At 28.9% G+C, this 17,540-nt stretch overlaps 1 protein-coding gene across 7 annotated transcripts; it reads right to left on the reverse strand.

Annotated features, from left to right (window-relative positions):
- Nucleotides 1–10,015: 10,015 nt before the first annotated feature.
- LOC126866914 (uncharacterized) lies at nt 10,016–16,492 on the reverse strand. Of its 7 annotated transcripts, XM_050620914.1 has the most exons (6): nt 16,287–16,492; nt 15,076–15,402; nt 14,592–14,659; nt 14,471–14,517; nt 12,956–13,686; nt 10,016–10,630 (listed from the first exon to the last, which is right to left on the reverse strand). In XM_050620914.1, the coding sequence occupies exons 5-6, from the start codon at nt 13,337–13,339 to the stop codon at nt 10,256–10,258; spliced, it is 759 nt and encodes a 252-aa protein (XP_050476871.1). In that variant the 5' UTR covers nt 13,340–13,686; nt 14,471–14,517; nt 14,592–14,659; nt 15,076–15,402; nt 16,287–16,492; the 3' UTR covers nt 10,016–10,255. The 7 variants fall into 7 exon arrangements, with proteins under 7 accessions (XP_050476871.1, XP_050476872.1, XP_050476868.1 ...); XM_050620915.1 differs by lacking the exon at nt 14,471–14,517; XM_050620911.1 differs by having other exon boundaries at nt 12,956–14,517.
- Nucleotides 16,493–17,540: the final 1,048 nt, after the last annotated feature.

Below are 17,540 nucleotides of genomic sequence, written 5' to 3' on the forward strand. Positions count from 1 at the left end.
TGATTTTGACAAAGATTTGGTAATTTCTCCTGTCTTGATATATATTACTTTTTTAAATAAAACGTACAAAAATTGCCTTTTATTTTCCATTTAAAACTCTTGAGTTTGCCATTATTTCGATTGCATAATAAGTTAAATTTAAAATATCTGTGAAGTGAGCAGAAATGATTGAAAACTAGTATCCACGTTCGTATGGGTCTTTAAAGTTCATATAATCCTTTCTAAGAAAAAATGTAAAATTACGATGTAGAGACTTACTTCATATATGCATATACTGACAATAGTTGTTAACAACTTCTTTTTTTTTTCTTTTAATTAATAAGGATTGCATTTTATTTTAATACTCAAGGTCGAATGGAGTATCGTTATCTCGCGAGATGTTGGATGCAATAGCAAACGATCACTGTTTTCAAATAAACGATGTTTTTTAACATAACGATAAAATAAATATGTCGCGAATAATAATATTGTTTGCAAATAATTGTTGTAAGTAATGATAAAAAGAATGTTAGAAGATAATGATAATAATTGAATTAAGGTATATAAATTTAATAGTTAGACACTTTCGAAACATCGTAGTAGATGTTATAATTTATTCGATCGTAATCAATGATTACCTAGTATGCATATATACATATTCATAGATCACTGGAAAAGGTCTAGTAATCTAACGATTATGTACATCTGGATCTAGATCTAGTACTTACGTTAGTTTTACCGATTCTTGCTTCCTATATCTCGAATTTGTCGTACATTGTATTTATCATCATATCAATTTATCATCCCTTAATGTTACTAAAAAATGTTCCGGTGGAATAATGAAATATTACAAAAGAAAATAATCGAATATTCCAATCTTGATGATAAATTCGTCATTATTATGTGTAAAGGTAGAAATCGGTGAAAGGTTGAAATGACTCATAGTAACGATCATTAGAAGTTACAACGGCTTTGTTTCAGTATTTGTTATCTGAATTGGAATACCGTGGTTGTTCGATAAACGCTTGTTATTAATTTTCAAATACGCAAGTTACGATATTATTTTCAAAGAAAAGCGTATATAGAGAAGCATAAACAGGCAGATAAACATTCTCATGTAGAAATAGATATTAAAATGAGTAAACGGTATAGAGGACCTCGAGAAGGACAGAATACTAAATAAGCGTATGATTCACATAAATGCGCTACATGAATGCAATAAATATGCTTTTTACAGTATCATGATCGTTTTTATAACTGTTTGTGTCACGATTTATCTTTTTCGTGTTAAGAGCGTATTTTCACAAAATTATAATTCGCAAGAAATAACTCGATTTCGGAATTGTTAACTAAGAAAATATTTGATGATTTACACGTTACTATTTTTAAAATTCAATTCGACGAAATGTGCTTCCGCTAAATATAAATTGGAACATGAATACAGAATAATATAGTAAACAATTTTATTTAGTTTAAAGAATCACGATTAGCCAGATTTTAAAGGTAGAATATTTTATATTAAAGAAATAAAAGTTCTAATATATTTAAGGAACAGAATACAGAATAATACCAAATAAATCAAGGAAATAAAAATAACACAATGATGCAATAATAATACAATACACAGAAAATACTTGCGCAACTTCTTAATTCACAGGAACGAACTTTTCCCCTTCTATGAATAATGTAATTTGTGTTCATTTTGATGATATACAGAGATAGTCAAATAAGATACTAGGAAAACTGTAAATTGTACATCTACAGCTGCGGTTCTTTTTGATTCGTGTCTACCTGATTGATAATTTATGGAAATTCTTAAGCAAAATGGTGAGATCACTGTTTCATGTGATTCGTACGAATCGTAGAAGTTTAAAAGCTATCAGCCAAGTAATCGCATCATGTTCTTCCTGTTGATTGTTTTAGAATCTTAATCTTTCATAACCTTGGCCTATAGAGATATCTATGAATAGTAAAGAATTCGATGAACACATTTCTCAATAAAGATTGAAAGGGGTAAAAGTTTCTAGAAAGTAACTAAAAACGTTTCAGTAATTTTTATATCTTTAAATGTTTTATTAAGTATGGCACAATTTGGCATCTGTGACGGTTCATGTAATTTTTTTTTTTTTTTTTTTTTTTAATATGCACTCTTTGATGAAATACCTTTCCAAGAGATTTATCGCAGCTTTAAAATGCTACTTAAATAAAAATAATAATAAATTGTTGTTTCGTTAATCTACAAGCGTAGAAAAAATCTGATTGCCCCTAACTATAATTGTGATTCACGCGATCACACCGTTTAATTCGTATTTATACTCGGCGTTCGTACTTTTCCACAATCCCATAAATCATTTTCCGATGTGCATCGTGACTGGCCAATTCCACTTTTTGCATTTATATATTCATTCAAGTACAAGAATGCACGACTGAATGATGAATGGTTGCGTGTAGGAAGCTACAACATTATTAATTATTAATCAATTAATTATTTTTATTTCTTAGGAATAAACATGCATACTTAAATAGTGTTAAGTCTTAGTAAATAGTGAATAGTCGAGCAATTAGATATATGTCGATGATTGTGAAAGTGACCTATGTCAAGAATCTAAAAAAGACGAGTTCATCGGCTATTTTGCGTCGCGTCTATCGACGTTACAATAATCTGAAACTATCTCTACAAAGTAGCAGAAACTGCATCATTGGTTGGTGTTGTTTGTTGCGTCGTTAAACAAAATTCAGTTGATACGTCAAATGCAAAAACTGTAAATGTCTCGGAGCAAAAAATACATGTATATTACTTAGGCCACTGTCGTAATCACCTGCGCGTGTAATAACGGCTAAAAGATTTTTCCCACGTACATATAAATAAAAAGGAAAGATGGAAGTTAAAATTATATATTTAAAAGTTCAATGAATCTTTCAACTGAAAATGTCCTAAAAGTAAATTTAGCAACGTACGAATAATTAACGGTATAGAGTGTTTTAGTTTATCCTTTTCAATTAATTTAGACTTCATCTGCAAAAAGATAACGAAATTCTTAAATCGTCACTTTTCACGATACAGCGATAACGAAAATTTAAACAATGTATTTTAATTCGTATAAAGGCATAACAACATAAAAAGGTATAATATTATAATTTACAAGAAACATCGTTTCTGTTACTCTTCGCTTTATAATTTATAGCTCCATTACCATTAAGCTTATGAATGCTCATCACAAGTGTTATAATAATTATTTCAGCAACAAAATCAACATACATATATTTTTATATTTTATACATGAATTTTATTTATTTTAATCAGAGATTCATATTAAAACTCATATTCCCTTCTCAGGAAAGGTAACATACGATTGGCAATGATTAAAAAAGACAATTGTACACATTATACGATATATCCATTTTTCGTGTTACTTCTACCACATGTGCTACTGGTAAGATACTAATTGTTTTCCTATATGGAAACAAAATTCTTGGAAGCTGAATCTGATACAAAGTTTACTAGTTTGTTCACTGACACTGATATGCAATGTACAGCATAATATGCGCGGTATATACCGATATGCAATTAGAGAGACAACTAGTAAATTAGTCGTTTCACCCACGGTCGGGGATTTTCTAAATTACCGGTAATATAGCCACATCGGATGACGTCCGCCAGCAGAACGAATCACTTAAAACAATTACCTATGCTATTGCATACCGCATAAGCATGAAATAAGTGTATTTTATTGGAAATAATTCAGTGTTAAAATATGATGTAAATAATCGCGTTACATAAAGCTGTTATTAGTAAAATATTTCCTCTTATACATCGTTAAGTATTTTATTAACACGCTCTTTAAATATATGTTCCTAATAGTTGAGGAAAATGAAATAAGAAGGTTTCGAACGTGGGTGTCGAAATTACTGTATCAATATTCCCGACAGCTCAGTAAACAAACTGCTACAAATTTTAAGCTAGCACACTTATAATTTAGTTGTCATCGATGAATTTAGACTATAACGCAAATACATTTGCGCAGCCTGCTTAGAGTTTTATTGATATTTCAAACTGACAAGCTTCTACGATCCTGAGCAGTAACAATATTTAGCTACACATTTTTCAACTGTGTGACGAAAATTGTAGTTTGCATTTTTGTTCTCTCGTTGTATATTTGTCCCATTCCTATAACTTGTTTCTTCATATTTTCGGAATTTATAACTTTTGAACGAATATAACGGAATGGAAATTTTACAAGCGTCATAGGTCACGCGATTAAATTTTCATTAATAATTACACGGTATGTTTAGTTCAAGAAAGAAAGAGTTCCTTATATTTCAAAAATTCCATACATACGATTGGTAATTTTTTTTAGGAAATTTTAAAAATAATGATAAGTACTTATTAATACAACTTTAATTAAGTTGTAATTAATAACTAATAAATATTTCAATAAAGACAAATTGCAAGCAAGGGCTGAAACTTTAGGATCGAAATATATTGACGAAATGCGTATATACTGTAAATGTTTGTTTTAAATATGAACTTTTGTACTCCATTTGATTTACACTTATAAGTATAAATTAGAAGAAATTATCAGTGTATATATTTAATAAACATGCAATTATATAAATATGTATATTTAACGCTATTATATTAAATTAAACAAGAAATAAAAAACAATCAAATTCTACAAAAAAAAAAAAAAGAAATACAAAACGATAGTTATCCTTAGAATACGGGAAAAGAAATTCTGAATTCAGTAATTAGAATTTTCAAGAAAAACAAAACGCTCTGGATACCTGAGTCACGTCCTTTATTAGATGACTTGAAACAATGAATATAAAGAAATTCGTAGGAAAAACCTAGAATTTTTAATCGTGTATGAAATTCGTTGGTAATTATTTTAAACAATATGTGTCGATGATTATGTAAAACATAACAACCTTCTAGAGTCAATTATTATTAATTCGTTATTTAAATAACACACAAATTGTTATTAACGCCTTTTTGGATATTGCTTCAAAATTGCCTCTAAGTAAGTCATCGAAAGCCGAACTATACCGTAGAAATCTCCTTTCGATATCATTATATCTTTGTTTAAGTATCTGTCATAGATGTTTTGCTTCTAATGTTTATTCATATGTAGTGTTTATTCATCATATGAAAAAATATGAAAGTACGTATTATGTGTTAAATGGGTTTAATTTATATAATATGTTGAATTTTACGTAGCTATTGCCTACAAAAGTTGCTTCATTCGTAATTATTCCAGGATGGAATCGATAAAATAAGAATTATCACTTTAACACTATTATGGATATTATTTTATATATAGTAGTTTCAACTTTTAAAAACTCAAGTTCTATTCATTGTAAATCATTAGGTAAGAAAAAATGATTAATACTGTAAAAATTGTATAATTATTGTTTTTGATTGTACTTATTTTATAATTATTGGAATAATTATAGGAAGATTTATGAACATAAATATTCATTCTATAGATATGTTGCGTATACTCAGTTCTAAATTGTCTTCAATTCTTTTGGCATTTTGATTGGTTTGCGTGTATATTCTTAAGTTGTTTGTAAACACATATTGTTATTATTCATGAAGAAATATTTCATACAGTCTTCAAAATAGAACTTGTCAAGGAAGCTTTTATTTCAGTCTAGGATATAATCATTTTCCCGATACGTCACTATTGCTATTCTTGTGGATTCCGGAACTGTATTAAAATCCTATTACTTGAAAAGGATGACCGCTTCTGGATGATAAGAAAATTATCTTCATACGTATGAATATATCAATTATATCAATAATATATAATATATAATAATATATAGTAATAAGTCAATTAACCAGAAAAATTATCTTATGTTTTTGGGAAATAACATTTTTATACAGTGATTGAAGATAAAATGGATTTTAAGCAAAATTGGAATGAATCAACTATTATTTAAATATTCTTTACTTTTGTTTTTCTAATTCTACCATTAATAATTAAATACAGAGATGTTACCGAAGTACAAAAATACTTTAAAGAACCTTCTGTTACTATATTAACGCATCAGGTATACTTTTTACGAGTCTCTCATAGTGAATAATCGTGGTGTTATGACGTTATAACCTTGAATTCAACTGGCGAATATATACATATCTTTACGTATCCTTAGACAATGAAATTATTAATATTGATCCAAATATTATTTATAATTGTTTTGCTATTATTGCCATTTTTGTATTATCTTAATCAATTTTTTAATGTTTAGAAGAAATCTTTACAAGGCTAGTGCTTCGATGATAAAAAATCACAAAATTTTAGTATATACTGATACAGTACTTAAAAAGTACATATAACAATAGCTATTTCATTATATCTACGCATACATAATTTTATGTTTCCATCTTGCAAGGTTTTAAGTTATTTTAATTTTTCACGTTTATATTATACTACGACAATATTATGAAGTAACTTTTAAAATAAAGTATTTCAAAATATAATTTTTTAGTGTTCGCGCTTCTTAGTTGAAATATTAAATATAATTATATTTACAAATGTAAATAAATCAGAAGTTGTAACTAAATTAAAATAAACTAATTGAAAATTAGAAGATTTTATAAGCTATCAAGATATACATTAATAGTATTATTGATCCTATTTGATTTCCTTTTACTCTAACACGAACGAGATGCAGAATTTATATATCACCACAGAAAAAGTACAAGACAGATCTGCCACCTTATAAGTTTTCGAATCTCATATTCTGAAATACCAATTGTGCAAAACATCAGACGTTCTGTCATGCCCTCTATCTTTTAAAGTATCTACATAGTATATTTGGATGTATGTAAATATTATTACATAGGAATTATGTACATATACGTATTGAATCCAATTAGCAAAATCGACAAACTCAACGGATGTAAAATTTTTATTTTACATTTGTTTATTTTTAGAGAGATATGTATATTATATTGCGTTCTTAGGATTCGTGCCGATTGCAATACAATCACTGGAGATTTTATATCCTGATTGGTCAACTGTCGTCGAGTTCGTTTGTGGCTCTATCTTGACAATATATTGATAATGGAAAATATGTAATTATAAACTAACTTCATTTGAATGAATAGATAAGAAACTTTTTAACTTATTCTTTCATACAATTTCGGAAAAGATTCATCGTGAATGATATGTACTATAACAGAGGATTAATTATGATCTATGAATTTTTTAATTTATAGGAGAGTGAGAAAAGTTGTTAATTCAGTTAATTGTCACTTGAGCTTGAACGTCGATAACAATATATACGTCACTGCATAATACCAAATAGACGATCGACTAAATCCGGATCGAATAAATTATACGTAAGTTCGAAGTTTCGAAGGATGAACGAGGTGAAATAAAATTATGTTGAATACAATGGGGCAGATAAATATACTAATATGCATGTTCATAATAACGTAATATTAATTTAATACATTAACGTCGAGAGACGTCAATCGACATCTTGTGTTTTTCAAATGTTACCGACGGTAGACATTTTTTATTTTTCCAAGCGTTGCTGCATTTTCCATTTATATATTTACCTTGCAAAATTGTATGAAAAGCGAGACTACATGCATTTAGTATTATTTAATTGTTAATTTAATACTATTTTTTATTTTTAAACGAAATGTAGACAGACTGTTACCGTAGTTCATAACTGTTTTAACCTAATTTTTCGAAAAATGTAATTAACAAATCCACGTATGTCTTATATGCGTAAAAAATACAAATTCACGATAATACGATGAAAGTTCAGCTTAAAACGCAACATCTTAGCTAGAAAGCAACATTCAGTTCTTTCAAATTCTACCTCCAAACAATAATATTAATCTTCATAAATTTCAAACTCAGTCTTCTCAGCTTAGGAGTTAGTGAAAACAGAACAGTTAAGAACTAAAGCGACGAATTGATAAAACTTAATTTAGTTACAAAATTATACAATTTAATGTATGGTTATAAAGATTATAGAAATAAAAACAAGAGAAGATAATGCCTACTTAAAAATAGAACATGAATATAATTCTACAACAAAGATATACAAATTTCATTCTTCGATACGCAATACATCATACAAGAGCTAGTACGATAGCTCGTACGATTAATAACATTATTTCAAACAATTGTATAAATAATCGACCGACTTATTAATAAATCGCGTATTTAATTGTAGAAATAAATTTACATGCTATTGTTGATTATTTTAACATACATATAATTTTCTTTATTGCCGATAGAAACGGATGGTTCGAAGTTTGTTAAAATTTGCGCGTGGTGTGCAGTTTAATAAAAAACCTTCACAACGAATCACTTGGTATCGAAGACTAAAATCTATGTATTTTCAACAAACAAATTAGAACTGCTAACTAATTAAAGATGTGATTAACTACGAAGACTAACTGACTAACGAAATGACAGCGAGTGATAGACGACAAAAAACTAGTGATGTTCGAAAAGCGACTAACTTATACCTAAAAGCAACCAACCCTTAGTCACCTCGTTGCAGTGCAATCGTGGCAAGATATGTCCTTGGAGCAGGGGTGAAGGAGCTGACCGCTGGTGAACGGCGCAGCGGCTTGGCAACAGGATGATCCCGCTAGGTCAAGACTCGACACTACGAAGTACCGAGAACCGTTAGGCTCGGAACCGAGCATCTGGATTCCAGAAGATCCTTTGGGATGCGACTTTATGATACTTCGCTAGCATGGAACCGAACAATGACCGGCCTCTAACAAACGACTTTTCACTACGTGCCGAATGTAGGCTTATTGCAAAGAAACTTGCTGAATAACAAAATAAAAATTACATTCCCGAACAGATTTAAATGTTTATAGCCTACTGAATTAATTATTATCAAAACAAATTTATCAAAGTTTCCGCGTACTTCTATGCGGTAATATATGTATGTATATACATATAAATTTAGTGCGTATGTTAATGTGCGTATATACATACATTTAGTGTATGTATATGTATGCATGTATACCCACACACTAAATATACATACAGGAAGAGCAAGTCGGACTATGCAACCTTCTGAAAGCATCTTCGAGAAATAAGATGAACTTATTGAAGGAGGAAGTAACAATAGTACGAAGATTGACAATTTTTCGACAAAAATTGAATGACTCTTTAATTTTATTGTATATTCCATTTTCGATCGCGAATAATCGAATTAATTATCAATATTATATGTTAGGTTTATGTTATATATTAATTACTAATATTATGTTAGTTAGCAATTTCATACTATTAATATCCAAAAGCGGTGGTGTACAAAGAAATTTAACCAATATAAAAAGAATAGTGCGTGCGTGTGTGTGTGTGTGTGTGTGTGTGTGTGTGTGTGTGTGTGTGTGTGTGCGTGCGTGCGTGCGTGCGTGCGTGTAGTATTCACAATTGCAATAAAATTCTGCATAATATAAAATAGTGTCACGTATGTGTATCTATTCAAATTTTCTAATATACAACGTAATTAAGTAACCGAAAATATATAGACGACTCATGGTAAAGTACCCTAGACATAGCGAAGTCTCGGCCTCGCCACATGACTCGAAACCAGATGAGGCAGTCTCAATATGTATCATGTTACCTACTTACACTTAATCTCAATTTTAAGATAAGTAAATGGCATTCCAATATCTTTCTATGCAATAGGAGAAAATTAAAAAGAAGGTATTGAGATGAAAAGCAAAAGAAAGAATATTCTTACATATGACCATTACAGAAATGTTTGATAAATATGATTAAAATATTTTTAAAATTATCCACACACAATGTACAAGAGAATTTTTATTTCATTTTCTTGTATCGAGAAAAAGAACACTGTAACACGAGAAATTATATCTGCACAAGAACGTCTGATAACTACGCTTAAATATTTAGTTACCGAATGAAGTTACGAAGCTCGCAAATTTTCCTGCACTATATCGTTATAGTTCTTATATCAAATATTTCCAGAAACTTGGTGAATAGTACAAATTTTTAAAAGAAAACTATATTATTAATGATTTCTTAAAGAATTTTTTATTTACATGTTTTATCAAATTTCTTTAATTATGGGATTTAAATTCTATTAAAACAAATACCTCTTAGTTCAGCTTTAACGTTCAATATAAATATTATACCTATATGCATATATGAATGTATGTATATTTTTTATACTCGGAAATTTTCACAAAATTGTAAAATACATGATGGAGATCACTCCGATTTTTAAAATGACAGGTCATACTCAGAAAAATTTGCTATGTAGGTCGCATGTGCGTAGGACATACTAGACAATTTTCATTCAATTTACCTAATTTTGCATAATATATAATATCATTGATAAGTTTCTCTGCTATTATTCTTTGTTGCTCGTTTAATTCTCTAAGGTCACAGGCAATCTTTTTTCCAGTAATATCAAAAATATCTTCTCGGACGTGTGTATTAGATATTGCATCCTTTGAAATTTTATGAGCAAGTTCAACCGGTTGACTTTTCTTATCTTTGCACTTCCTTTTTCGTTTAAATACATTTCTTGTCATTGAAGGAGTTGTTGATAAAGAAGAACTTAATCTAGTTGATACTTCCGGAGATGAAGATAACATATTTCCTCCTGTATCGACATCGTCTTGTTCCTGAAATAGATAAGGATATGTGCATACATACATTTCTTCATTTTTTAGGCTTACGATTAGAGCAGAAATGACAATCGATTCCAGGCACAGGTTAAAGGGGGCGAGACTATGGCCCCGGGCCTTGTCTCCTCAGGGGCTTCGCTATTCGAGAAAAGTGCATTTTATTCTACGAGTATAACGGGCGAATTGTGTTAAGAAAAATTTTAAAAATAACGACAATGTCATAAAATTGTATACTAAGAAATTTAAATATAATTGATTACAACGTAAATTTTATATCACGCTTACGTAAATTTATTTCACTTTAAGTCCCCTCCCCCTTCTTTTTCTATTAAAGAAATCGATATACTTAGGCCTCAAAAACATTAATCTAGCCTTGATCGATTCTCAATCCTTATAATAAACTAATGAATGTGTTATAGCAATTGATATATAATAAACATATATACATAGTAAAATTAGCTGGTAATTCATATCATATCACAACAATTATAAGGGAATATCTATTATTATTGTACCAGAAACCATCAATGCAATGTATGAACTTGTAACGATTCATGTAGATAAAGACGGAAGAATTTTGCAGAAGACAGAATTGTATCAAAAGTTCGCTACAAAATTAAATTTATCCAATCTTACAATACTCAAAGAAAGAAATTTTATCATATCATGTACACTTGTGGATGATCAAGCTCCTTCATGAGTAAAGGAGAAGGCAAATTTTAACAAGACGACATAAAATATTTAATTATGAGCTTAGAATTAGTAGGGCTCACTGTAATGGAAACGCATTTGATGGCTTCAGTGTTTGATATTTTTAATCCTCTAATACAGAGGAACAAAGGTATTAACACAAATTAGCTTTTCTTGTGAAACCCTTTCACAGCTTCTAAAAAAACGTGACTCTATTTAATTTTTCTCTAAAATATAACTTTCTAGGATTTAAAATTGTTATGATATCAATCCCAGTTCTTAGAACTATCATGTATAACATTTATTTTGAATAACTGCTACGAGAAACAAATTATTGCTTCGCTTATGGTTTCTATGTCGCTCCTAGATTAATTTCTTTAGTTCTAATAATCGGTTCCAAAACAGTTATGAAGTCGATTTTTGCATCGATTTTTTAATAATTAATATCATATGTTTCATATGATATTTTAATTTTAAAGTCAAAAGTTATGTGTATATTTTACAAAAAAGATTGTGTATATTTTATACATAAATTTACAGGAAATTTTGTAGGAAAAGCTGATCTGTGCAAATACTTCTGTTCATTATTATATGTACTGACATTTAACATGTGAATGCCACTGTAGTAATTAATAAACTACCGCTTATTAAACAATTTTTAAAGTGGCATGCATAAAATAAATATCTTATTACTCATTAATATCTGGACAAATTAATCGATTTGCAGTAGTAGTATGCACATTTTACCGAATTGAATACGTTCATTATGCACGACACGCACATTCGAATTGGATGAGCACATACTTTTAGATTATGTACGGTATCGACTTAAATGTGTCAAATGAACTAAAAATCTTAAAATTACGAAGAAATATTTCATAATAATTCATATTAAACACATATATGAAGTGTTGTATGGAAATTTTTTGTTAGTATACAGCATTGTACGAAATGAAAATTAGATCCACAATGAACATGTTATCGGTAACATATTATAATTAAATAGTACAATATAATTAAATTATATTATAATTAAATTAAAATATAATTAAGTTACTGAAATATAATATTATTCGCATAAATTTGTCTACTCGCATTAAGTATCATATCTTAGATATCACTGTAATGTCTATAGTTTTATCAGTTCAGAAAAACCTTCTTTATCTAAACTATTCGTATTTTAATTTTATGACATAATAATATTTTATTGTACATAACTGTATTGATCACAAAAAAAAAATTAAATCATTGCAAATCCATCTAACTATAATTTTATTAAATTGCATCCTGTCAAAAACAAACATGTGTTCGGATGCATTCGAACAGTAGAGTATATGTATATATGTCCTCCCTTATATGAAGATAACGTAAATACACATTCAGAGGAATAGAAAAAATTATAAAAGTGTTGATACTCTTACAACGAACAGTATGAATTTTAAATTTTTCTTCGCGGGAAATCGAGAAAATTTCAAAAATGATTTTAATAATGACGAAGCTGTAAATTTGAAAAAAAGAATAATGTTTATACGGATTAGATTAATTAAATATTGTGTATAAATATATGAATAAAATAACTGAGTAAATAATAATTAACTTTTATTTTAAAGATACTAAAAAATAATTACTTACCATATTATCATTGCATTCAGTTTTCAAATTAATACTAACATCACTAAGGTTTTCTGTATCTCTCCCTGGATCACAGTCTGTTATAAAACTTAAAATATCGAAGTACCAGAGGCTTGGTATATATACATTTTTTGTTGATTTCGACTGTTTGACTTTTTTCAATTCTCTTCTAAAACTGCACCGCAAATTGTGTATTTTTTTATTAACGAAATCTTTATCTGACAAAGGATTTATTTCTTTACATTTTTCGATCAAAACATCTATTGCATCATTTCTTAAATTTCTGTCCACATATGATTTTGACCTTATATCCCACAAACAAGGAAGACTCTTATATAATGCAATAAATTCTGTCCAGAATGTGTGATTTTCTATTGCACTCATATCTTCTTACAGAGGTTGCTACTAGAAGTTACAGATGTTTTAAGTTTTAACAACGGCGTCGCGACCTTACTTCCGTGCTACTCTCGTATAGAAGCTGAGATCTGTCTCGAGGTAAATTCCCGTCTCCCGTCCGCGGCAGACTCATAGCGATTGCCTCAACGATATGTCATGCAACCTGATACATCACTACACACGCTACATGCGGCGAGGCAAGTCTCTACTTGAGACGCGGCACTGGCTGCGGTGAACGTGGCAACACCGCCTCTTGCAAGCATCGATAGTTCAACTCTCAATGCTTAGAAGTCTTACAGTGCAGTTTATTGACAGATTGTGTAATTAACGTTTTTCTAAAAGAATTCAACTAAATATACACAATATTTTTTAAATAATCATCATATATAAATAATACACACACAAATACTATAAACATAGCATGTAAAAGTAATATATATATAAGCATTTTAGTTTTTGTGAACATTGTATTCATATTTTTTTGTGGTTCTTAGGAAGATTCGATGATGCGACGCTTGTATTTAAATTATTTATGTATATTGATTCTGAATAAATATAAATATAAAACAAATTTAGACTAACTTATAATGTTAAATTACAGTAATGATATAACTACAGGTATAAAAAATGGATAAAGAAGCACATCAGATGGTAGGAACATAAAAAGAACAACATTACTAATACTAATTGTAAACACAAAAGTTTAATGAATACATAAATAAAAATGAGTAAACATAACTCAGTATAAAACAATGAGAACAACAATGATAACAATCAGAAGACTTTTGAAATCAATTATAACGCTAAAGTATATTATGTTACATTATATTAGTAATTAATAAACATAAGTAACAGTATTACGTAGCTTTTTCTTATTAAAATTTTATAAATTAATAATACCACGATATTGCTCTAGTTCTAGGGGAAACCACTATAGCATTTCAAATTGAAATAGTTATGATGTATAATTGTTATTTCTCAAAAAATTAAGAAATTCTGCTGTTTAAAATTAAGAAAATAAGACTCAAAGATATGAGAAAGTTATACTTTTTAATGGTGTATTTGAAAATACTTTACTAAGATTTTATAAGAAAACTTATAAAGAATTATAAAAAGTACCTCCTACTTTTCTTAGTTTCCAAGCTTAGTTTTCAATGCATATATTACTATAAAAAAAGGATTATAAAATATATAGGCATTGAATCATTTAATCCTATGTGATTATTTAATTCATACGTACTTCAAAGATAAACTTCAAGATAAACAAATTCATGTATGATGTACTTGCAAATGGTGATATATAGTCATCTACAAAAATTATCATATACTTTATAAAAGAACTACTTTTATTTTAATAAAATATATATGGTATTGTATAATAATATATTCATTTTTAGCGTATAAAACAATAATAAATTAGTTCTTAGTCATCCTGGCATACATGTCTTCAGTGAAATTTTGTAGTATTTTATTTTGATAAGAATAATCTTTCTATAAAATATAGAAAAATTTGTATGGTTAATAGTAAATCTCATTATGTAAAGTTTGGAGAACTTTGTAGAATTCAATAGTAGAGGAATTCATTGCAGAATATTACAGCAAAAGAATTAAAATAAAATATATCGAATAACTATTGGACAGTTTTGACTTTAAATTGAACGAAATAATGTTATAAAAAAGAACAGTAATAAACATCAACCAAGTGACATAGATAGGAAACAAACCTGCACTGTGTTACACACACACTATTGCACATTCTGTTGCACTGTATTATAATTGTTTCATTATATTAATGTTTATTGCTATTTTCTATGATAATATATATATATTACTAACATTATTACAAATAAATATTTCATAAAATCGCGGGAAGTCATACTGATTAGGTTATGTTTACATTAAGGCCTGACTCTCACCGTTGCCAGATTTATATTCAACGCAGTTGAGATTATTAGAACTGTGATGCGGAGAACGTTACAATCAATGCTCTACACTAGCCCAAAGGAAGTCACCGCAAAGATAATTATCATCGCCCGTGGAAGACAACAAGACTGCAAAAAATGATTAACAAAGAATTAAATATCATAATTTCTTAGTAAAAACACAGTATACAAAATAGACAACAAAATAGTAAGAACTTAAAATATGAATAATAATAAAGATTAAATAATAAATGATACAACTAGAATTCTAATATAAAAATAAAATTATTATCTAGATTTTGTTTCAAAAATACAAGAGAATAAATATTCATAATTTTTATAATGATTGATCATTTTTACTTTTTCATTAATAATAATTAAAACACAGAACATTGAAGTTCAATAAAACATAATTCAAAAGATCGCTCGAAGTAAGTTAATTGTAACATTGAAAACAAATATTTAAAAAAATAATATATACGTATATAAAAAGGAAAATATATTTATTTGCATGACATATTCGTCTTAGAAACGACTGAATATCGAAACATTCCATCAAATCAAACTAAATGCTTCCCTATTGAAATTAAGTAACGAATATCTATAAAATAAAATAATAAATATTAAAATAATATATTTTCCGAATACATTCTTATTTAAGTAATATCATTTAAGATAAAGATACGAGGCAAATAACAAATAAAATAATTAGTCGTTAGACTATGCTTGCAATAAACGTATCATAAACATAATCTACAGACATCTCTCTTGTTATACATATGATACTATCTTAAACACTTAAGTTTAACATTCATATTTCATTTGTTGAAGGTTGCAAATGAAATACAGTCTGAGAGCTCTAATAAATTATATTACTTTTTATAAATATTTGAAAATACTTCCAATTCTCAACAAATTAAAATTCCTTACTTAAACTGAAGAAACCCCCATACTTGGTAACGCTACATTTGCATGCAACATTAACAAATTGTGAGTTAATGAATAACTTGTACCTAATTATTGTCAGTAAAGTTGTTAAAATTCTGAAGATACATGCAATTGCTAGAATGTGCATAATAATAATATCAAAGAGGAAAATGATATAAAATACTATTTGATATTTCCAATTTTCGACTTCGACTTGTGATAAAAATTATGCCATAAAAACAAAACTCGGAACCCGCGCGCACGATACTCAGAAAATGGCAACGTTGTAACATGAATGATAACTACATCACTGTGGAGACGAAGCCCACACACAGCATAGCAAGCTTAACAACGCGCATGTGCAGAGGGATATGCGGCAAGCGCATAAAACAAAATGTACGAATTGGCGTTTAACATTGACACCGAGCAGACGTATGAGAAAACAACTGGTGATAATTTTGAATAAAGACCAATTGTAAGTTTAATATTATATGGAAGTAAAGTGTTATTCCCTGCTGTAAGAAGAGCAGAACACCGTTCCCATATCATGAACGATACATCCGCCATCTGTAAGCTGTTGCTAGAAATAGGATTTTACTTTTGGACAGGAACTCAAAGCGGTTTGAGTCACCGCTACAGGACTTTTCTCATATCACAATCACTCATTTTCTCACATCTTCTTTCCACACCTTTTTCTGCATGCTCGATGCTCGGTAGTGCTCGATAGCGGCAGTTCTGTAGAATAACCAATGTTTGTTTTTGTTTTTATTATTATTATTGTTAGGTTTCATTGTTAATCTTTGTACACGAAACATATTTTTGGTACTAGCTACTAACAGTTCCGGTGTACTTTTGCAATGAAGCTTTTGAAGTGAATTGGAAAAGAAAAATTTTGTTTTGACTACCTTATAGCAATACTCTGCGGTGGACAATACAAGAAAGTTTATCCTCATATTAGGAGTCTTGGAAAATGGCAAAATGAGTCACATGTACGCCAATTATTATAATTCAATATCAACATGCATCATTTATGAATCATTGCTAGAACTAGAGTGTTATATAGACGAGAACATAAAAGGAGTTTGCTGTCAAGGGTCACTATGGCGCATGTTGTTTGCTTGGAAAGTAACTACATCACAGACAAGGATGGTACCTCTGGCACCAGAACGTAACACCGACGAGATGTCCTTAGTAAATAGTACTTCTGACGATAGGTACCTTATAGGTACTGATAGATCAGTGGTAACACTGACAAGTGTACAAGATTCGCCTATACTTGTACATCGTTTATGCTAGTTTATAATCTGTTACGATAGATCCATCTTATCTGTGGTGATAGA

This window comes from Bombus huntii, chromosome 6 (assembly GCF_024542735.1).
Source record: "Bombus huntii isolate Logan2020A chromosome 6, iyBomHunt1.1, whole genome shotgun sequence".
In the NCBI taxonomy this organism is placed as follows: domain Eukaryota; kingdom Metazoa; phylum Arthropoda; class Insecta; order Hymenoptera; family Apidae; genus Bombus; species Bombus huntii.